This window comes from Acanthopagrus latus, chromosome 11, assembly GCF_904848185.1.
Source record: "Acanthopagrus latus isolate v.2019 chromosome 11, fAcaLat1.1, whole genome shotgun sequence".
NCBI lineage: Eukaryota > Metazoa > Chordata > Actinopteri > Spariformes > Sparidae > Acanthopagrus > Acanthopagrus latus.
This window is the reverse complement of record NC_051049.1, coordinates 28,565,034-28,589,140: the sequence shown is the minus strand read 5'-3', so window position 1 is coordinate 28,589,140 and position 24,107 is coordinate 28,565,034. Positions and strand designations below refer to the sequence as shown.

Here is a 24,107-nt window from a genome sequence, read left to right as displayed (position 1 = left end):
ATTGTGTTTATAATACAGATATGACAATATCATGTAAATAATCTAGAAAAGATGTTCAGCCTTGTGCATCTTTTGTTCATGAGTTCATCTGGTTGCCTTTTTACTAGTAGCTGAGTGCAAGTGCTCTTTTTGTACACTGTTTTTTGCTTTTTTGCATTAAGTATTAATGTTAGGTTGACAAGTGCATTTTGAAGAGCACTATAGGTGAAATGTAGTATTTTGCTGTGTATGTGAAAAAAAAGAAGAAAAAAAAAAACGCTTTGAGACACAAAACAAATTTCAGGAAGATATTCTGTCTTTAGCCTTTGTTAGGATAAGACATATAAACAGGACAGGACATGGCCGTGCAGGGGAAAATGTCCTTGTTGAGGTAGAGAGTTGCAGCAGTAACTGTTAAATTCCCACAGGTGAGAAAGGGAGGAAGACATGCAGCACAAGGCCACCAGGCTGGGATCAAACCAGGGCTGCTGCTAAGGATTTTCTCTACCAGGTGAACTCCAGTGTGGGGAAAATATCCTGATAATAACAGTGAACTTGATCACATTGATCATACGCTGTACTTTTAGTTAAGTTTGTTTACTGAGGTAATGTCTCAGGAAAATTCCCAAAATGTCATAACACAGCTCATATCTACTGGTGATAAAGCGAAACTCTCACCAAAATGCAACCTAGGCTTTTTTTTGTGAATGTATATGAGTCAAACCTTTGTGTAAACGCATAATTACAATGAAAGAGGCAGTTTTAAGATATTTTCCGTATTTTCGTTTTTGGCTCAAACTCATTTTTAATGGGAGTGCATGGGGCACTTTTACACTAGTTTCAAAATTGCTATTTTATAAAACACTAAGAAGGCTCGACACAACATGAGACTTTGCTCGTAGTATCACCAGGGTCTCTACACATGAACACCAGCATTGAGAACATTGTGTGCACAGAGTTTACTAAAAAGAAAGTCTTTGGGTTAGGGTTAGCCCTAACTCATGTACTCATGTTGTGCCGAGCCTTCTTAGTGTTTTAAAAATAGCGATTTTGATGCTAGTGTAAAAGTGCTGTGATGTGGTGTAGGCTACGTGGCTACCAAAGTAAATAGAGGTTAGAGGTTAGAAACCAGGAAGAAAAACAGAGAGAGGTCTTCAGGAATTACTTTTGAATGGTCAAGCTTTTGCATGTCAGCTAGCACTGGCCATGTTGCATGCTGTCCACAAAAGACAAAGAAGAGGACAGGGACCTTTTTTTTCGCAGACAGTGGAAACGGCTGATTAGTCATGTGAGTTAAATGTTTGACAGAGACAGACTGGCTACACAAAACATAGCAAACATTTTGCACATTGACTCAGATTCATAAAAGTTCAGTAAAAAAATCAGCAAAATCAGTTTATGTTTTTCCAAATTTTGCCGTTTCCATTAAGTTTCTAATGTGTTTCTCAGTATTTCTTCAAAATGCATATATTTTAGATTTTAAGTATTCAGAAGTTTTGCGGTGTTCCAATCAGTTGACGGTGACCTTGTAAGTCATGGTTTGCTATTTTTCCCAGAAGTCAGTGTCCTTGATATTTCTGTCAGGGGAAATCTGTCCAGCAGGCGCAGGTGGAAAGAAGAAAGGTGTGCCAAGACCTCATCCAGGGTGGCAGGAGCAGTCAAAACACACAACCTGTGAACGAAGAGCAAACACACACAACACCCTATTAACATTTTCATACGGCCAAACCTGTGCTGAAGCAGGAGTAACTGACTTTACTCTGGGTTTATATTTCCTTAAAGGACATTACACATTAAAGTCCTCATGCAGGAGTGCAGACAGACTCGTTTTACACAAACATGCGCTTTCCTATCCAAAAATAAAGAATTAGTCTAGATAGTTAAAATTCAAACTCAGACACTCTACCAGCCCCTCTAGTGTCAGTTTTGAATGTAAAGGGCTCCAATAGACTTTCAAAATAAAACTTGCTGACAAACAATTCACACATCGTGACACGACTTTTGGACTGTAATTAGAGTTGACAAACCATTGCAGACAGGTTAGGTTTAGGCACACTAAAACTAATACTTGGTTTAATTACAAAATACAACAAAGACACGCATTCACAGGACACTGCAGACGGTACACCTTCCACCACAAGCAGTACCTTTACTCCTCTGAGAAAAAAAAAAAAGAAAAGGCTGCAAAAATACAGACTCAAATGGGAAAAAGAAAACATGTGGCTGGGAAAAGTGTAGATAACGTCTACAAGGCGCACTGCACTGTCTGCCGGTGCACTTTTTCTGTAGCCCATGGTGGACTGTTTGATGTGAAACAGCATGCTTCCAGTGGTCGACACATTAAAAATGTGAGGGACAACCAGGTGGACCCTTGACCGGTTTGTTGTCCACCAGGCAACACCAGAGGCAGATATGGTATGTTAAAAAATAAGAATGTTTTTTAAGTCTAATAAATGTCAGTATTTTATGGCCAAAAAAAGTTACTATGATAAACACATACAATTGATAGATGAATACATAAAGTAGATAAATAATACACACAAGTAATACATAGATGAATAATAGATAAAGAATACACACTATACTGTATATGTATCGGGTTGGCAACCCTAATAGCAGGCCAGGTGTGGCTAACATGAGCGCCGCTAAGAAAGGAGGACATGGAGCCATCCAAGCAGCTGAAGCTGTATTTTTCTGCTCCAGCTTCCCAAAAAGTTGTGACATAGACTGAACTGAATGCAGTGATAGGCAGGTATGTTGTTGAGAACATGCTCCCATTATCAACCCTTCAGAGCCATACAGAGCCGCCATGCAGAAAGACATTTTCTAAATAAATAGATGTCGAGTAGGCTAAAATGAACGTCAATCTCAAAAGGGGGCGAAAAAGTAAGGCAATAGTTACTTTTCCTGTTAACTAGCTACTTTTATAGTGGAGTAACATTTTCACTTTACAAAAGTGTTTTCTCAAACCAAACTACCCTCATTCAGTGAACTCTCTTGATTTTTCCTTAACCTTCTCTTATTCCTGTTATAGTTTTTAGACATTTTATTAAGTGGCCTCAACAAAATCTACTCCAAAACACCTTCGCTCTCCAGAGTGTCCTCACTCTGAAGGAATAACACACACACATAAATAACGGCTGTTTTTCTCACCTGATGTGGTAGTTTGGATCATCTTGTCCATTCTGACAGCCCGCTCCCAAACACACACCTTCCTCCTCCAGTAACTTCTGACAGTAAAGCAAATCTGCCTTCACTCCCAACACCTGAAATTGACAACCAAACCTCATCAGAACACCATTCATGACTTTAACAGAATGCAGTTCTAAAAAATATTTCTTGAATCTAAGTCAGCCAATTACTGCAAAAATGAAAGTTTTTTAGATGAAGATTAGATTTTATTATTTTTATTATTATTATTATTATTATTATTATTATTATTATTATTGTTGTTGTTGTTGTTGTTGTTGTTATTATTATTATTATAATTATTATACATTTTATCACCAGTGATACCGGTGAGTTTAGAATAAAAAAATGTTTTGAGGATAACTGGATCAAAGAAACTATTGTATCTTTATCACATGATACAAATCTATATAAACCATATATAATAATATGGATATATTCAGATTTATAACCAAAATCCATTACAGTGTTAAAAAGATTAATAACTTAAATTAAAAGTTCTGCAGCCATGAGCTGGAGTAAAACCTGAGTACTCAAGGTCCAGAGGAGATGGTTTCCAGACAACTCTCTGACCTTTGCCTCCTCTCTTATCCAAGGTGGTAATTGCAGACAGGGGTAGAGAAAAATTCCTGCCATCGCTGGCTGGCACTTCATCCCTGGTAGATTGTTCAGGAACTCACAAGCACGCTGAGCATTCTGGGACAGAGTTGTCCGAGTGTGGAGAATCTCCTTCAATTGAGAAAAGAGGACAAACAGGTTAGCAGGTGTGAAAGCCCACAAACTAGACCTTTAAACGCTCCACAGAGAGTCATTTAGTTTTACAATTAAAGGAGTCACCTAAAGAGAACAGTAAATCATTTTTAACATGACAGTTATGAAAATACAGATAAAAACAGTATCCAGAGAAGAGCCTGTAAAGTGATGTTCAGACTGATGTACATCATGTTTTATAATCACAAAGGTGCAATGTATGTTTTTGGTCCAGATCAAAATACACACAGTTACAGACAACGATGGAATTAGTTGTTTTCTGTTCTGTTTTGGAAGTACAATAGAAGTTGGACAGTATCAAAATTGTCCAGATTCCCAAGATGGTTTTACTAAAAACAAATCAAACTATACAATAATTGATAATTAATTCATTAACTGGTTCCCAGAGTTTGATATATCCTGCTGACTAACAGAAAGACAGGATTGAGCATTTTACCGTTTACAGTCCCAAAATGTTTTGGAAAAAATGTATTTTTACCACAATTGTACCTGTGTGTATGTTTCGTAGGAAGGATCTCCAGGTGACGGAGGATTGACCATGGCCTCCAGAGCGAGCTGACAGATTGTGTGCGGGCTTTTGGAGCATTAAGAGCATTTCTCTTAAATACTCAAAAACTGCTGGGTCCAAGTTAATTGCCTCCATATAACCTCCTCTCAGACCACACCTAAACACAGCATGAGCACGGAGTAGTCAGTCTACAGTCACCTGAGAGAAAAGATATTTAGTTTTGTTTGAAAAAAAGAAAACATGACATTATGATTAACCGACTGAAATCACTTAGTTAGGGTCATGGAAAGATTTTAAATCAACATTTTTTCTTTGTAAGTATTCAGCTAAAACATGATCTCTCCCTGTTTCAGTTAACCAGCTCTGACTTCAAACCCAACCTCCTCCCCTCAACTTACCTGCAGTAATTGTTGCAACTTAACCACAATTATGGAATGTAACCAAGTACATTTAGTACTGTATTGTATTGTATTGTATTGTATTGTATTGTATTGTATTGTATTGTAAGTGGTTGCAGAAAGCTCACTTGATGAAAACTTTTAAAAGCTATTTTTCTTTCTTTTTGTTTTCTATGAATTACTTTCAAGTATGCCAGTCAAATTTAGCAACTGGCCATTTTTGTTAAGGGAACAGCAGTTTCCTTTTTTAATTGTTTTTCATATTGCAACACTCAGTTTAGCACGATCATTTCACATTCTTTAGGCTTTGTGAGCTTATTACAACAGTTTTTCAGTACTCAGTATATTCAGCTTCCTAAAACATGACAGAGATATAGTATAAGAGTATTTGAGGGCACCAACTGGCTTTGCAGTCTAAAAGGTTAAATTACTTGGTAACAAGTGTTGTGGTCACACATTCAGAAAAGAAAAGGTCTGTCCCTAAAATCTCTTCAAGGAACTTTCATTTTTTGTTGACCCTGGCGGCTTCTGTGGACGAAAGCGTTATGAGCACCACCATCTCCAGACGCGCAAATCTTCAGATGGCTAACACGTGTGTATTTCTTTGAAAGCCAGCAAAAGATCAAACCCATATAGGTCGGAATCAGTGAAAAGCATGAAGATTAACTATACAGTGGTAACCATAAAAACATACCCAATCTTCTGGCATATGGCCTTGTTTTCTTATGTAGATCATAAAGAAGCATCAGTATCAAATTGAGACTGATTCATAACCAGTTGAAAGTTTAAAGAAACATCAGTGATACTCACTCTCCAGTGTAGGCATTAGACAAAGAGTTAAAGGAGATCAGCTCCACTGTCTCTGAGTACTTTTTTTCCATTTCCTGAAGGACTTTCCTGTAGGAGATAAACTCTTTGTCCTGCCCATACACGCTGTCCTGGTACACCTAAAAGGTGCAAGAAGACAACATGAAAATAGGGAGTTTGTAAGAACTTCTGAGAGTAAACATTTTTTATATACCAGTTTGTTTGTGTAGCTTGTCATCACCTCTTCAGCCAACAAGATGAGACCCTCGGCTGCAGCAAACTGAATCACTTCCTCCATTGTTTTCCTATCTTGCACATGACCTAGAATGACAAATAATAATGAGTATCAGAGACCACAATGCAGAGATGAGTTTATGTAGCTACTGCAATGAGCATTACAGTACCTGTTGGGATCCCTGGGTTGCTGATGTAAATGGCTCTAGGCTTGCAGAGCCCCCTAGCATTCCTCAGAGCTCTGTGCAGCTCGTCCAAGTCTAAAGCCCAGCCTCGGTCCTCCATCAGCTGGTACGACACCGCTGTCACCCCGGACGAATTCAGCACAAGGGGCAGAGTGTCTGAGCATGGTGTTGGGGTCAACACACCTGTCTGAGAGCCCCCTTCCCCACTGGCCATCAGGTGCAAGACCAGCTGCAACACAATACACAACAACATAATATACAACATGCAAGAATGAATGCATTTATTCCATATTGTAGTACTCCTTGTCTTGAGAAAAAGAGTTAGCCTGTTTACCCTGTTTACTGTAAAAAAGCAGCTGTCATGTAAAGTGAAACACTTAATGTGTCGTTAAAAACTTTGCATTCATACAAGAACATAGTGGAAATGATCATTTAGCGCATGCACTGAATGATGGAGAGAGGAGTGAATCTAGTTTCAAAAGTTTTTCATTTTCAGACCTCATTCATCATGTCATTTAATGCATAAAAAGCCCCTAACAAGACTAAATCGGTATAGCGATTTACTTTTTGTCTTTTTTAGTGAAGCAAGACATACAACGTCAACAGAAAGACAACATAAAACAGTGTTGCAATGGCAACATGCTAGCAGTGTGACTCTAGGGATGGAAAGGTGGGTTGGACTGAAATGTCTTAACAATAATAATAATAATAATAATAATAATAATAATAATAATAATAATAATAATAATAATAATAATAATAATACAGTTTATTTGATGGCACCTTTCAAGTCACCCAAGGTCACCTTACATAGAGTAGACACATAAAATTACAACATCAAACATCATCAAAACCAAACATTGACCTAAAAAAGGTGAAATATTTCAACAATAATGGATGGATTGAAATAAAGTATTGGGCATTTGTGTATTCTACAATGGGAGAATAAACAAAAGATCGTAACTATCATTACTATTACTGTTTAACTATAAGCAGCAGTGATTCAAGCAGCAGCCATGTTTGGATGCCAATGCAGGCATGCAAAATCAGGACAGCCTTAGTCCACTTTGGTCTAAAAGGGGTATATGTGACGCTTATGACACTTTTCTTGCCTGTCTGCTCTTTTGATGCTTCTTGTAAGACACACTAAAAGTAGAGATAGAGTCCAAGAGTGCACATATAGTGGCGTAGTCAACTGGTCATCTGGAGCACCACTGTGAGAAAATGACTACAGTGAGTTGAATAGCTGAAACAGTGTTTGAGTCTTTTTGCCCCACCCTAGTAGTAGGGATGTCCTGATCCGATCACATGATCGGAAATTGGGGCCGATAACGTGGTTTCAGCCTCGATCAGAATCGGATGTTACATCCCAATCAGGGATCAGATATATATGCATGTATATTTATTCTCTTTTTTTTACCACCGTTATGTGGCGGTACAGAGTCAGACCGTCCGACATCACTTCGCTGCAGTGACACTATCGGTTGAATTTTGAACGTGGTCCGAAGTCCAATTTTATTTTCCTTTTTAAAACAGGCAACTGAGGAGATGCTGAATGCTGTGTTATAGACAAGCAACGCGTCCGTGTCACTTTACATGACATTACAACATAATCTCACACACTTCAGCTGGCTGTACATGAGGGTCTGCTGTCACAGTGCAGCGCCACAGACTCACCTGCTAACACAAAGAAGGTGGTAGGCCAATGTTGGAATAGCATATACAGAATAAGAAAGAGCCAGATGAAAGTATATACTTTGTTTCAACAAAGTAAAAAAAAAAAAAAGATCAAGGAATGCAGGTACTTTTTTTTCTTATTGCAGCTGTATTATCCAGGAAAATATTTGGTAAGGCTGAGTATCGGATCAGGACTCGGTATCGGCAGATGCTGAATATTAAAGGACTCGGATCGGATCGGGATTAATAAAAAAACCTGATTGGGACATCCGTACCTAGTAGCATGGCTTTTGACTCAGTTTATTGATAATCAACACTACTAATAATTCAAAAATCATCATACCATCAAACAGCTCTGAGAACCACCAGAAATGATGATGTTTTCTGGATGTGAACTGGATCCACTATCTCGCCTCGTGATGAACTCAGCAATGCTTTGACAGACAAGTGTCATACCTTTTGCAGGAGAGTATGAACCTGTCATCAACACATTGATTAAATCAGCTGTTAGGGTGCTTAAAGACATTCAGTGAACTATTCTGAGCCAAATGTTTTAAAATCTGTACAAGTAATTAAATGTTCTTCATTCTCACCCACGCTCCCTCCTTCACAGTCCCCAAGAATCCTCTGTGTCCTCTGCCTGACATCCAGAGGAAGGCAGTTGGTTTTGAGGAGCTTGGGGTACAAACACGCCGCTAAGACCTGAGAAAACAAACAGGGAATGACAGGCATGGACAAGCTTAGTTTTTGGCTGTTAGACCGATCACAGGGGATTAAGACAACAGGTACAGCAGGTAAACAAAATATAAAATGCTAACCTGGCGAACAAATGAGATGGGAGCCGTTCCTGCCTTCTGGGTATCACGTGAACTGACATCGATCAACTTCTGGAGGGGTTTCTTTACTCCCTGGGAAGAACACAGTGTGGATGTGAAAGGAAAAAACTGGGAAAAAACACACACACTTTAGAGTTTTAAGTCTACATGGCATAATCTTCAGAATGTGCACATATGTAGTTAATATGGCAACTCATTGCTACTTTATTCACTCCATACACAATGCACACATGGCTACTTAATATGGTAATGTATTCACGCGACTCTGGCTGTGATTGGGGTCACGTGGTCACTTCAGAAACAACTTCGGGACCTAAGGTCAACGTGTCTGAGCCTGTTTCTTTCCACCTGTTTTAGGTTAGTTCCGGGTAAACTGCCCGTTATTGTTGTTTGTTTTCACCTCTGTGTCGCCATTTCCATGTGGATTTAAATGTTACAACTTTACTTTTTATGTTTAATGTATGTGGCTGTTTGTTGTCGCTAGCTGTTTTTAGCATCACCAGCCGTTAGCCGCTCAGCCGTTAGCCGTTCAGCTGTTAGCTGCTCAGCTGTTAGCCGCAGGTTTCGGCTCCAAGTGAACTTAAAACAGACCAGCAGCTCGTTGTTTACCGCGTCCGACCCCAGGGCTCTGGTTTCCGGGTTTCTGTTGAACTCTCCGGACGTCGGGTTTCAGCTATCGACTGTCAGCTGAGCGGCCATAACAGTGTGAGCTTGGTCTCCAAGTTGAATAAAAACACAGTATGTCCAGAAGCTCCACAGACTGTTGCGTTTGTTCATATAACACACGAGGAGGTTGAGAGAGAGAGCTTATCATCATTGATGATAGAAGTTTAATTTTAATGTTGTTTGAAGCTGAAGCCTCTTTCACCTCTACCTGTTATCCTTTTATTGTAAAGAACCACAGAACATTTCATATTCAAAATTGTAATTGTTCACTTTGTTTAATACTTGTACTTTTACTTCTAATACTTAAGTACATTTTATATCAGAAAATTACTTTTGATACTTCAGTACAGTAAATGTCAGGCACTTTAAGACTTTTATTCAAGTAATATTCTAAAAGGCGACTTTAACTTCTACCAAAGTCATTTTCTGGTAAGATACTTGTACTTTTGCTCAAGTATCGCTTTCAAGTACTTTATACAAGACTGATATTTAAGGTTAAAACACAGGCTTTGTATAAACAGATAATCAGGCTCACTGAGTATTCTGGTTAGGAGACACGATGATAACAAATGAGAGTATAAAAGTTTTGATGATAGTTTAGAGATACGGTATACACCAGTGAATACACAGTTTTAAAGAAAAAATGTGTTAATGGTAAAGATACACTGATTAAAACATATACGATTCAGTTTAATGATTGCAGTTATTGATACCTTGATGAAATGGTTTATTTGAATTACACAATGAATGTTTAGACTATAATGAATACTGCAATGAAAATGAAATGCGATTTGAATGTGAGTCAGTTGCCTGTGGTCCAGCTTTGCACACTGAGTGCCTTGATAGAAACTGTGTTGATATGGTAATGTTTGGTCTGTTTTCGTCTGTGTATGTTTGTATGGTACAGATAATTTAGTGTTGTGGTCTGCCAGGCAGCTAAACATGCAGTTTATATTTAGAGTAATGGAAGAGCTATTTAATGATGTACAGTTCTTCTGTGGTCTTTTGGAGGCATTTTATTATTTGTTACCTCGGTCCCTGTGATTGGAACCTGTAACATAATGTATTGTTTTGATTTCGAACCCAGAGATGTAGGAGTGCTTTATTTTTTGTTTTACTGTTGCAAATTTTCAATTTGAATGTGGTTGCTGAAATAAATATTTGTGCTTCCTTTTTTTCAAGTAGGCCAAATGCATGAGTTCATTTCAGCTGGTTATTCAAAGATCCAGACAACAACATAATCTGATATCATTGTATAGTTTGAAGCGCTATTTATGTTTTTTTATGATAAATAAGTGCTAAAAAAAATTAGCTGTGCCCCAGTACAGTAATTGGTCTAGTGACACCCCTGGGTCAGATACACAGTGTGCACATTCTGCTTCATGTAAACCTCATCTGTTACATTTTAATTAAGTTAAAGTGCAAATGTATTAGCATCAACATGTACACAATGTCGTTTTGATGAAGATATTTCAGCATATACAAACTAAATAAACAAACTATTTTTGTTTTTTAATGACCAAATAAAATGAATGAACAAACTAACCTTAAGGGACGATACAATTGATACCATGTTACTTTGTTTATATGTGGCAGAGCCTTGCACCTTTCTAACTTCAAACACTGTTCTGGGGACCTTGTTTTCCTCTGAGAACCGCTTGTATATTCAGAATGGTAAAAATGAAACAGGTTACCTGCTGCACAGAGCTCATCTTTTCTGTTCGACTGCCGAGGCGTCAGTGAGAAGGTCAACACTGCAACACAAGACCACCTCGGTTAAATAGGTGGATTTAGATTATAATAAAAACGACTGTGAGGCTGCAGGGAAAAACAAACCCACAGCAGGAGACACCTTACGCATATATACACTATACCCAAACCGATGGACAGCATAACTGTGTACCACTACTACCTCTTCTTCTACAACTTCTGCTACATTTACTCAAGTGATTTACTTAAGTACAGTTTTGAGGTACTTGAGCTTTACTTGAGTATATTTATATTCTACTATGTATGCAGATATTGTACTTTTTACTCCACTGCATTTATACGATAACTCACTTACTAGTTACTTTTCAGAAAAGATGTTACATTAGAGCTGAAGTGGCACATTTATAAATTATTAAACAAATCAAACACTAATATTGATGATCAGAAAAATACCAAAGTCAGCCCTTGGTATACAGTACTACACAAGTACAATTCATATTGGTGACTTTCACTTTTGCTAAAGTGATATTTCAACATGATATCTTTACTTTTGGCATATGACTTTTGGGCACATTTTACAACGCTTAATTTTATCATCATATTAAATCATCATCAGTTTAAATTAACCAGGGTCATTTCTAGCTTTTTGGGGGCCGTATGAAAATTTAGACTGAAGGGAGGAAAGGAGACTTTTTTGGTTGGATTCTTTATTTATATATCGCATCATATATTTCAAGCGCAGAGGAAATTTTAATGGCTTTACATAGGCAAAGACAGGCACTAGAATGATATTTAAAAACAATGAGCAACAAAAAACAAATAAAATATATCAAGATTGAAAAACATATATTTAAAAAATATGATAAAATGTTACAATACATTCCAGATACATTTTGACCAGGAAAGAGAAGCTGTGAGATTACTGCTGGTGAGTAAGAAGGAATTGTCAGTCTAGTGTTAGGCATTCTGTGAGGAAGGTTAGCTGTAATGTTAAATCTTGTCTAGATACTTTTTGGGTAAATTGGTGTGAAACTGTTGAAACTGAGTGTTAACAGGCATTTTTGCCGTAGTCAGCTGTTGATGTGGGGATGTTTTTCTACTGCAGGAACTGGAAGTTTTGACTGTGTATCTGCCATCATGACTTCTCAGACATGCCAAGCCATTTTATTTAGGAATGTGTTGCCTTCTGTTGAGAAATTGAACCTTGGTGATCAATGGACTCTCCAACAAGACAATGATCCCAAGCAAGCCTCCAAATCAACCAGAGCTTAGTTAAGAAACAGATCCTGGAATGTCCTGGGGGGGTATTCCAGAAAGCGGGTTTTGTGAAAACTCTGAGTTTGTTGACCCGGATATGAGAGAAACTCTTGAGTTTTCCGAAGGATTGGACCGAACAGTAGACCGCTTCTCATCAGCCCGGCTTTTATATTCTCCAGCTGCACAGCGAATATCAGGCTACACGTCATCGCTGACGTGCTTTCAGATCTGAACAATCCTCTTCGTTTTTTTTTTTTGTTTTTTTTTTCAATCACTTCGCAGGTTAATCACTCACCTTCCTAGAGCCAGAAAAAAGGGAGGGAGGGAGGGAGAGAGAGAGAGAAGCCGCTGCCTCATGGAGAACTGCACCAGGCATATATGAGATGAGACATGAGTGGCGCGACTTGAACCACTGTGAGTTATAAATCCATCAACATAACTTCATAACATGCTGAAATATGAGTCATATTTCAGAAAAGCACCCATTTGTGAGCAGAGTGAAGAATAATCGGACAGTGTGGGCTGTTTATCTTGCCACAAATCTTCTTCCAGATATTGAGTTTACTGTGACTTTGCTGTTGTAAACATTGCTGTTGTGACTGCCATTGTGACTGTGACTGTTAGTGGCAGTCACAGCAGTCATTTCTTGGTTTTGTCACATTGTTAGATGTGTAGCCTGTATTTCTTGTTTTCACTTGCTATAGCCTAATAATAAACCAGTGCTTCATTGCTTTTTAAGAACTGCAGCTGAATTGCATGTCTTCTAAACCTCAGTATTATGATGATGTGAATAAACTCATGTTGACAGTAATGGACACATGTGCCCTACATCAACCAGAGTTAAACAGTTCTGTGCATAGCCATTCTGTGCTTTGTGCTATCTAGGCCCAGTTCAAGGTTACCAGTCTTTGAAGAAAAGGTGCAGGTGGTTCCTTGGCTGATGAGCCAAACAGGAAAAAGTTCTAATCCCAATATGAAATAATGCTGTTCTTGCTGTGCAATGTCCAATGAAAGACAGCAGGTGAAGGAAACTGGTCGCTCCTTTCTTTTTCATGGATAGCAGCTTGTTGCTGCTTGCTGGCTTCGTCTTCCTTGGATTGTGGAGTTAGCTAGTAAGCTTTGCAGCCACAGCTGCTGGTGCTAACTGAGCAGGAATATAAACAGGACCTTGCGTCGCTGCTGTGAGGAAAAGTTATGTGTGCCTGCTGGAAATGCTGCTGGCAGCTCTCAGGAGAAGAGCTAGAAAAGTCTTTAGAGAATCAGGGGGTGAGGGGGTCACTGCCTGTGGGAAGAAACTGTTCTTCCGTCTGTTTGTCCTTGATCTGATAGATGTGTATCTCTTCCCAGAGGGCTGGGGGGAGAACAGGTCCGGCTTGAGTAGTGCCCTTAACAATACAGCTGGCCTTCTTTTGGAGTCAGCCAGTGTAAGTATCTCTGAGAGGGGGTAGTGTCTCACCAGCCGCTGAGGGTCCTTCCTGTCCTGTGTTGTGCAACTGGAAAAACACACCGTGCAGCAGGTCAGGAGGCTTTCTATTGCTGACCATTAATTTATATTTTCATGCGTTTTACAATCAAAATATAAAGTTTTACACAAGCCATAACTAAGTTTCCCTGGTAATGCCTGAGGGTTTGACTAATACCTGGAACAATCATTACCCTCCCATAAGGTTCTTATGCAATGGCAATGTTGTTCAGTCCTCCAGTAGATAGGACAGACCATAGATACAACTTGGCAACAGGAGATATTCTAGTCCGCTCAGTGGTGAGCCAGAAAGCTAACACTATGCTAGCAAGATTCCTAGTCAATAACATTGCGTACAGTTGACAAACCATAGGTATAATTTGACAGTATGCTTAACAAGAAGATCAGCTAGCTAACCAGTCATGTCATTGTCCCCAAATCAATATCAAGATTTTCATGAACAAATGATCAGCCGTGTGTAACGTTCCTGTGGCCGCAGCCTGAAGTAGAGAGCTGAACAGCTAATGGGATGTGAGATTACTGGTTTGTGTGTTACAGTCGCCATACTGTGGTATTCAGAGGATAAGGCACTGAAGGACTGACGGACTGCACTCAGTGTTGGAAATAAAAGATTTTTTTTCATGTGGATAGGCAAGCTATTACCCCCACTACCCCCATTCATTTAGAGCAGTGAAAAGACAATTTGACTGGAACTACTTAGTATAAAAAGAGTTGTGTCCTAATCATGTGGTACACTAATAGAATATAGATAGATAGATAGATAGATAGATAGATAGATAGATAGATAGATAGATAGATACGTTAAAGTGATAATGTCGTCAATTATATCTTGTTAAACTTAAAGTCACACAAATTGCTCTTTTTTTGTCTTATGAAGAAGACCTCTGTTCAATAGATGTTTTGAAAAGACCATGCACACTGGAGTACATGAAAGAGCTTTATTAAATGGAAACTTGCACAGGATTTTTAATACAGAGTAATAATACTGGATAGTTAGTATAGATATGGAGAGAAAACAACTCAAATCAAATCGCCTACAACACAATGTCTATTGGCCAATAAGAGGACCTTTGCATAGAAGTCCCTACCCAGTGCAAGTGCAGCATAGGGAGAAAGAGAGAGGTTTGTGTCTACAGGGACATTTAAAGGGAGCTCCAGGTACACAATATTTCTAAATAAAGTTACAGTATCTTCGATCTGAAGTCCATTATCATTCTTCCAGTATGTTCTTTCATCTATGAAAACAGGATCTACACCTGTCTGATAAATAAAAGAAGTTATATACAAAACAAAAATTAGACAGGAGGATGATGGGGAAGTGAAGTAGCTACAGGAGGCGAGAGGGCATTATTAAATATGAAGCCATGCAGTGGGTCGAATCAAAGTTGTTTTCAGCAGATCCAGGACCAGTTGAGCCACACCTGTTGATTAGAGCCAGATGATGGGAACGGATCCTGATCTTGTGGTTCAGATGTGAAGCATGAAATCTGAACCGTCAGGTAAAGGAGTGCTTTGCTAGTTTTCTGTGATAGCCCTTGGTTGTCGTGTGTGTGTGTATGTGTGTCTGACTGTGACAAACACACCTGAGCCCCTGTGCAGGTGACACGGCACTGTGAGGAACATGTTCATCCTCTTTCCCCCTCCTCTGCTCACTGTTCTCTTGCTTCTTTGAAGGTAGTATAGATCTATTTAGAGCCCTTTGAAGAAGTATTGAAAGACCTTCTCTGTGTGGATCGAGGGGATTTGTTCGTCCAGTTTGTCCTCTCCCAGGTAGAACAGGATCGTCAGTGACGGGACCCCCACCACTTAGAGGCAGAGTTCATGTTATCACTCACAAAAGACTTGGTCTTTATAGGGAGGAACAGACTTCAGTCTTTAAACCCATTTCATGAGTAGTGGTTCCAGCCAACTGAGTGAATTCCTCCTCCAGTTTGATAGTAGTTTCCCATACTCTTTCCAGTTATAGAGGAAGCAGTCAGCTTTCTTTTACTTTGTTAAGAGAGCAAGAGTATTTATATTCCACAAAACTCAACATCAAAGGCACATACATGATATTTACTTTTTGCTACGTGTGCCCACTGCTCCCTTTTCTCTGTTATTCCATCCATCTGTGTAACCTGAGTTTTCTTCTCCCTTTTTTCCTGTTTTTGCTTGCCAAAGACCAAAACACAGTAAGAGCGAACTTGATGAGCTTCAGGCTTAATTTCCAAATTGTTTTTAATGTCAGTATTATGGCAGGATATAAAACCATCTATGCCAAAATGCACATGTTCTAAAGGTGTCAGAAGCAGCCAGGCTGAAGTCTTTGCATGTGTGTTTGCTTTTCTTAACAGACAGAAGTAAACAGTTGGACAGAATTAACCTTTTGTCGAAAAAATTAAAAACGAAAATGGCAATGTGCTTAAAATAGAAACTTCAAATTTGATTTAATTTAGACTTATTGGTGTTTTGCCAGTTGGCCTACAGCGTGTTTATGATAACTGACCGATATACACTAAATTACGGGTCTTAAAACTCTACTAGATGTGCTCATCATGATTATAACGGCAACTTATGATTATTTAATTCAATTATTGACTAATCAACAAAGTAATTAGTGAATAAGATGTAAGTAAACACTCAGAAATACCTGTAATTATTATCCAAAGCCCAAGGCTGCAACACTTTTCAATTAGCAATTTATGATCACAAAACACAAAGAGAAGCAGCAAACGCTTGATATTTTTTTTGTTTTTACACATCACCTGAACAATTAATAAATTATGAAAAAAATAGCTGCAGATCAGGGCTGCAACTAATTGTTACTGTCATTGTTGATTAATCTGTTTTACATTTTTTCTCGATTCATTTGTTGTTTCATCTTTAAAATGGCAAAATGTCGATCGGAATGTTGAAACCACAACATTTTCACATATTAGATGCTGGAATGAAGGACATTCTTTCCCAAAAACAAATTACTTGTATTGATTAACCGATTATCAAAATAGTTGGTGATTATATTTATAGTTGACAACTAATCAATAATTTGTTGCAACTTAATTGCAAATTTTGTATTCGTGAATCAATCAATTATTTCAGCTCTAATCATGACAGTGAAATCCAGACACCCTTTCTTTGACCTTGTGTCTCTCCTGTCTGTTTAGTTTCCACGAAAACACCAGAAAAAAACCCATCCACAATTCTCTCTTAGTGTGTTTCAGCCTTCAGTCCATGATTGTTTGTATAGCTTAGTTTTGTGAGGTTTTTCATTTTAGTCCGTGAGATGCTTCTGTTCATCCCAGCGAGAAATAAAATCTACCATTTTATTGTGAAGGAACATGGTTTTGTTTCCAGTAAGAAATAGATTGCATGTCGCAGCTGTGGAGAGCCTGTTGTCCTTGCAGGCTGTCACTGCACAGTACTGGTGGCAGCGAGCGTCAGGCACGGTTTGTGTTGGACTTGAGCGTTTCTCTGGTGGACGGGAGGATTAGCTGCGCTTTGCTGCCACCTGCTGCCTCAGCTTCTCCCTTCTTTTCTTCTCCATCAGCCTAGAAAAGCAGAAAAAAAAAAACCCATAATTTTGTTGTATGCTTGACATTTTCATTTGTCTTCAGACAGATATAAGAAATCTCATATTGGAATCACAAGTGTTGAATTCAAGTTAAAGTTATGCAATGAATAATGAAAACTTACTATTAAAAATAGTGAATTATTATATAACTATATATATTTAAAAAAATCTGAATTTGAGCCGAAAGAATAAGTTCATTAATCAAGCAGGCAGTTGACGTCATATTAATCCTATTTTAATAATTGATTTAAAAGAAAAAGCTCCTAAACTGTTAAGGTTTTCTGTTTTGTTTAATAATTAATTACAGTTAACTGAATATGTTTTGACACAACAATACAATTCTAAGAATATAACAAGTATTGTAATTATTCAAGTGTAAACACATTTCAGTACTGGTTGCCTGAGTCTGACAGCTCATTTTGTTCACTTAACAATCCAAAACTGAAAGATACACAGATATAAAACTGCAAATCCTCGTAATTGAGAAGCTGAAACCAGAAAATGTTTTATCAACATTGCTAATTAGTTTTCTGTTGGATTGACTTATCAATCGACTAATGATTTTAACACTAATAATACATTAAAAATACATGGAATTTAAATGGGAGTCTACACAAGTCAGTTGAACCAAACGTCTTTTCCAATCCCTCTTCCTCGGTGTCTGTGCTGGACAATCAGTCACCTGCGATTTCGAGCCTCCACCAGCTCACTCAGCTGGTCCTGAGCCGCTCTGAGCTCCTCCAGACTCTGCTGGTAGCTGAGATCCCCTGAGCCTGACCTCTCCAGGAGAGAAACCTGGTTTGACAGCTCGCTGGTTCGATCCCGCAGCCGCTGGATGGACATGTACAGGTTCTCATCGTCTTCCTCCTGTAGCCACAAGAAGTAATCCAGAACAGCAAGTAAATCACAGGTTGTGAAAAGAGGTGCATTTGAGAGGTTTAAAGCATCAACAGGCTGGCCGATGATTTAATATTATCATTTATTAAGTAGGATTGAGAAGTAATCACTTTCTTGAGACCAATAAACCTAAAGGATTACCACCAGCTGAAAATCAAATCACACTGTAGAGCTTTGAGGAAGTTGCCAAACGCTGCCACACCATTTTAGCTGTATAGCGTACATAAGTGCAGCAGTGCATCCACCATGTGGTGGAATATGGTATCGCAGCGACCAACCCTGCTAAGACCTCGCAATAAAGTGGTGTCATTTGTTGTCCAAAATCCCGCAAAGTCAGTTAGCAATTTGCACAACTGGTTTCCTCATCTTGAAGTCTGTCAGTTTTTTTCTGTTGTTAACAGTTACACATTTTGTTCTATGACATTGAATGCATCATTAAGTGTCTCACGATTTAATTATGTGTCTTTAAAATGGCAAAAGTGTGTAAATGAGACTACAGAGGTTATCAGGAACATTAAAGGTTAAAGACAGAGACTCATCCACTCACTAGTCTTTCTTTACAGGCCCACTTTAGTTACAAACTACTTTCACTCTAACTTCTACACTGATTCGTAGAAAACCTGTATAGCAAGACGCTTAATGGTAATGTTTAAGTCATGTGACCGCAGTGTAGTCTGTTCATAGACTAACATTAGCTTGTTAATGCTAATGCTGGTGTAAATCTGTGAAAACTATCCTGCTGAACATCACGCGTACGTATTAAAAAAAGTGCGTCTGCCATAGAGATTATTTTTAGCGACATTTCAAAATCAGGTTAACAAATCTCATCGAATTTTTGTCAAGGGAACCAGGGCAATGCTAACTTCTGGGTTAGCCTACATAAACAAGCCATCCCTACACCAACCTATAGGCAAGAGAAAGAAAAACAGTGAGGCGTGGACTGTATACCTTGGCATTGACAATCTCTATATGAACCAGAAGGGAAGCCAACTCCAGCTCTTCACTGTAGCTGTTTTTCAGAGGGACGCTCCGGTACCCTGACAACACACGAGACATAAATCAATCATCACGCGAATTCAGTCACAAGTCAAAACACTGGCACGAGTTTACAGTTCTCAGCTTTACGTTTAGCGTTTTTAAATACAATGATATTTGCATTAAATGTAAAACAGCTGTTTTGCAGAATTGTCCACATTCAGCATCCGTTATTCCACATTCACCTGTTCGCAGCAGGCGCACAGGGTAGGTCGCCTGTGCCAGGAAGTTCGGGTCACTGAACATGTCCTCCTCGTAGACAGTGAAGCGCAGAAAGGAGAATGTGGGGTTGTGGATGTCAAACACAAACTGCTTCTGCACCCACACTGGATTCAGACCATTATCAGCTATGAGGGTCAAGAAGAAGAGACAGTGAGTGCTCAACCCTCAGGAAAAAAAATAATCACGTGGATGTAAATCAGTGGCAGCAGCTGTCTTACCTACAACATCTGTCTTGCATTTGCAGCTGTCGTAATCAGCCCCACAGATCTCCACCTCCACAAACGGACAGACGATGCTGCGGCCATTTTTGGGCAGATGACGGGCTCCGAGCACCTGACAGAGGAGGAGTGAAAGAATGTGAGCCAACACTTAAAATGGCTCAACTCAGAAGTGCCTTTTTAGTTCTTTATGCGATCAACCGGAGCTGACCTGTAACTGGATGGTGATTGGCTCCACATGCAAGGTGTCCTTGTCGAATGGGTCAAAGGCGTCTTCCCTCATGATATCAGGCTGAGGAACGTAGCCGCTGCCACCTCCAAGCATGAACAGTGCCTGGTTCAGCTGCATGGGTTTATCTACACACACACACACACACACACACACTTTCGTGTTTCACTGCGAAATCCATAATATTTAGTGTTTAAATCTTACCTAAAATATTCTAGGTGTATCTAAATAATTTGCTGATGCACCTCAATAAAAACAGCACCAGTGTAGAAAGTTAGCCTGGAGCCCTGCTTATCGGTTACAGTATATTCATGTCTCCCCCTGGTGGCCACTTTATTGCAGTTTTTAACTAAGGGGCAAAATGAGACGTTTAGGCTTAACATGTTCATCAGAAGACAGACATTTATCAATATCTGAACAGCATCACTTAAGTAACAAATCTCTACAGTTGCATTTGTGAGTTTCAAAGAGAAGTAGAGAATGTTGTTAGCTTTACGAGGAAGTTATTGCAACTGAACTAGTATTCAGCAACTTAATGATTTTAGCTGCAATTGTAACACTGCTAATTTCAAATGTAGTATTAGGACGTGCACAAAAACGCTGATTTGATTTAAATGGAACCAATTTACATTTTAATCTTGGTAACAAAGAGACACACGTCATCAGTTTGTGTATCTTTTATAGATGACTTTTCCCTTCTTTTTCAGTTGTATGTATTTGTGTCTGAGACGAGGAAAATTAAGTACCAGGTAAATCTGCTTTACATCTGTGCCAATAAAAGCTTCTATGCTCCATTTCAAAGAGAGAGAGAAGTTTTGTACAGGCTTTATGTGCATAAATGCACACTGACCTGGGGTCTGGAAATTGAGTGCGACCAGCTGGGAGCCGCAGAGCCACATGGGAAGCGGGTCGTAGTTGGATGAGTCCAGCCTTTGTCCTCGGGGATAAACTCTGGAAAGCTGAAGGCGGTTGTACTGCAGGAAGCGTTTCCCCCTGCCGCGAGTCGCAAACTTCTCTGCCTTTGTTTCTGGGAAGGAAGACATGTCCCGGTAACACGCCCTCTCCGTCCCTATCTCTGGAAGCAGCAGCAAATCACACGATTTTAGTAAATGCACACCAAGTGGGACTTAGGACAAGAGAAGAAGAGAGAGCAGTGTGATCCATACTGTCCTCGTTGAAGGGGACAGGTCTGCAGTAGACCACCAGCTCAGACAGCTCCACCGCGATCTTCTTCCTCCTCTCCATTTGCTTCTCCTCCTGCATCTGTTACCATAGAGATCAGACAACCATACTGTTGGGTCAGAAGTGACAAACAGAAAAAAGTCCTTCTAATTTTAAACAAAAACTTATTGTTAGAATTCAACTTAAAATCTAGTTTGCGTCAGTTTTTATATACAAGACATTTTATGTTTTACTGACCCGAGCATCGGCATTCTGCGTAGCCTCTCTGATCTTGCTGACCCAGCTGGTCAAGTCCTCCAGAGAGTCGGCTGCCACATCCAGAGTCTGAACCGGGTGAGATGACAGGTGCTGGGAGTGGATTGTGAAGACGTATGGCCGCAAATTCTTCCCATCCTTATGCACCACTGCACAGACAGATGAAGTGGTAGAAGGGGAGTTTTTGTGAGAGTTTCACGATTCGAGAAAATTGAGATGTTATCCTTTTAGGGACGAATAGTGTCGACAAATCTCTGTTGAAAAGGGAATTGATCATATTGCTGCCACGCTAGATAAGACAAATGGATCAGTATCGCATTATAATGTCAAAGGTTTGTTAAACAAGATATTTTCAAGTTGAAACAAGTTATTTTCACTCGATTACAGATAACAAAACTCAAGTTATAACAAGTAACTTTTCTTACATCATATCTTACACTATATGCTATTTAACTTAGCTCATGAAACGCTTCACATCGTAACAAGAACCTATGATATAAAATGTATTTTACAAAAAATATTTCATTTCAGTTAATGACAAGATAGTTAATTGTTGTGACACAAAAATGTTCTCAGCATAATAAACAACAGCAATAGTCTGCTGAATGATAAGTAGTAAACATTTGTGGAAGTGTCATCTTCAAAAGCTTTAGGGAAAATACCAGCTTTAATATTAAATTCACTGTGGAGTGTCTACTGTGAAGTACTGTGTTTACTTAACAGATTTTAAAAAGATCACTGAGACTGTGCACATTTGTATCACTGCGTCAGTCTTGGTTTCAGAGTTGTTACCCCTCTTGGTGTTGTAAGATATTGATGGAGAACTCTTGTTTGCTTTTATGCGTAGGCAGTGTCTGGTTGGATGGTTGGAGTTAAACTGCATTACTTAATGTACGATAAAATGCAGCCATAGGCTAGTCAGACCTAAAAAAAAGCACACATGTGATCAGTTCCTCCCCGATCATCTCAGGAACAGGTTTGTTTATGGGACTCACCTACATGACAGGTGGGAACATCAATGAAGCCCTTGAGGAATGTTCCCAGAGGACTGTTCTCTGTGGACTGAGACAACAGAATCATAAAAAAACAATACTGATTATAATTGGAAAAGCAAGATAACCCTTGGACACTCATCTCTCTGTAAGAATCAGAACTCACTGCTTCATCCAGCTCCCTGACAGGAGAACTGGGAACCTCCTCCACGTAGTTCGCAGGGAACCACAGCTGTTTCTTTCCCCCGTAGTCACCTCGCCACCTAAAGACGAGACGCAAGCCCATGACAGACTTCTCCAGATGTGAAGTAACGTGTGACGGAAGCACATGCACACTGACATTTACTCACCAGCCGCCCTCCTGTTTATCCACATTGAGAATGAGCGCCTGTTTGGGGAAACAGAGCTCGTCTTCCCTCTGAGCTCGATAGTCATACAGAGCTTTGACTGTGCACTGAAACACAACAGCAAGAGGCCCCATTCAGCCTTTATCACAGTGTATTTCTATATACAACCACTGGGGGGAGCCATATCTCAAAAGTGTAGCTTTCTATTCCCACCCTTGACATTTTGCTATTTTTTCTTTCTTTCTTTTGTTAGCTTTTATACATTTATTAAACTGGAAGTCAACTGCACACACAGTGTCACTTACTCGTGCTGTGGGCATCTTATTGGCCTCCACATAGAAATGAGGAGTGCGAACCTCATACAGTGCCCCGTAGTCAAGCTCCTGAGAAATAAACAATTCATATTTAAATCTGTTGTTGCAAGAGTAGCTTTCTAAGTGGTTCATCAGCAGTCAAAAACACAACCAGTCATGATTTCAATGTGGCACAAATACAAATGTGTTAGTTTGTTGATATAAGCAATACTGTTTTTAAGCACGCTTTGCTTTGTTTTAGAGTTCCAGTTGTTTTTTTTCTCACTTTCGGCTCAGCCATTGTATTTCGTGAGCCAAAATAACAACTCAAGTCGTAAAATGAATGTTGCAGGTGGATTGTAAAAGACTGCATTGCCGTGCAACAGTAATGTAAATCAGGAAGTCATATTTTTTGTGAAATTGTGAGAAAATCCATTGATTAAGAAAAGTGGTAGATATTTGCTGGTCAAAACCAAAACAACCAAAGTGAAGGATGTTGCTTCAGACATACGCCCTTCATCATTTTCCTTTCTTTTTATGGACTGCATGATTATAAAAATAATAATAACAATGAAAAAATCAGATTAATCAGAACTGAAGTGATTATGTGATTTCTGATTTAATGGACTCAAACACGTTTTAACGGAGCTGCGTGTGACTCACCGTGGTGCCCATCCGATCCAGAGTGTCCTCGTTGATGGGGTAGCGGAGCCTCATCTTGCGGTACAGAGGATGTTTCTCGTAGTAGCTCACGAGGTCGACGAGGCTCTCAAACTCAGCCGAGCTGCCCAACATGAAGAGACGACCTTCCTGCTGGATACGACAGTGTTTGATCTTTCCCTCCGCTCTATAGACAGATGGACAGTTAAGGAACAATTACCACAAAAAGAAAGGTTTTTTTGTTTTTTTCCCCTGGTTTAAAAGATTTAACTGTTGATGTTGTTGTCTTGTTTGGACTACCTGAAGGAGATGGCGTATGAGTTGTGTTCGCTGCGTTTTCGAACCAGGAAAGCTCCGTCTCTGGGAACACGCATCAGCATGTGTTCAGCCTGAACACGGGACAGACTGGAGTGGTACCACCTGGAAAATGGCCAGTCGTTTGATTACTAACTAATATCACCCATTTCATTTGTACTTTTCTGCTGTTCTCAAATGGAGAAAGATGACTGTGACATCTTTGCAGACAT

The 24,107-nt window shown here is 39.3% G+C and overlaps 1 protein-coding gene and 1 pseudogene across 1 annotated transcript in view; both read right to left on the bottom strand.

Moving 5' to 3' along the window:
• Positions 1–1,355: 1,355 nt before the first annotated feature.
• LOC119028732 lies at positions 1,356–9,253 on the bottom strand (annotated as a pseudogene).
• A 5,370-nt stretch (positions 9,254–14,623) lies between these two features.
• LOC119029127 (1-phosphatidylinositol 4,5-bisphosphate phosphodiesterase gamma-1-like) overlaps positions 14,624–24,107 on the bottom strand; it is a 33,530-nt gene continuing 24,046 nt past the window's right edge. The window contains exons 18-32 of the mRNA XM_037115742.1: positions 23,881–24,000; positions 23,584–23,767; positions 22,933–23,010; positions 22,631–22,734; positions 22,447–22,543; positions 22,284–22,350; positions 21,271–21,437; positions 21,018–21,114; positions 20,702–20,926; positions 19,834–19,979; positions 19,623–19,737; positions 19,368–19,529; positions 19,096–19,184; positions 17,933–18,117; positions 14,624–17,227 (exon numbers count right to left, since the gene is read on the bottom strand). Coding sequence (XP_036971637.1) covers positions 17,167–17,227; positions 17,933–18,117; positions 19,096–19,184; positions 19,368–19,529; positions 19,623–19,737; positions 19,834–19,979; positions 20,702–20,926; positions 21,018–21,114; positions 21,271–21,437; positions 22,284–22,350; positions 22,447–22,543; positions 22,631–22,734; positions 22,933–23,010; positions 23,584–23,767; positions 23,881–24,000 — 1,897 coding nt within the window. The 3' untranslated portion in view covers positions 14,624–17,166. The remainder of the gene's footprint in view (positions 17,228–17,932; positions 18,118–19,095; positions 19,185–19,367; positions 19,530–19,622; positions 19,738–19,833; positions 19,980–20,701; positions 20,927–21,017; positions 21,115–21,270; positions 21,438–22,283; positions 22,351–22,446; positions 22,544–22,630; positions 22,735–22,932; positions 23,011–23,583; positions 23,768–23,880; positions 24,001–24,107) is intronic.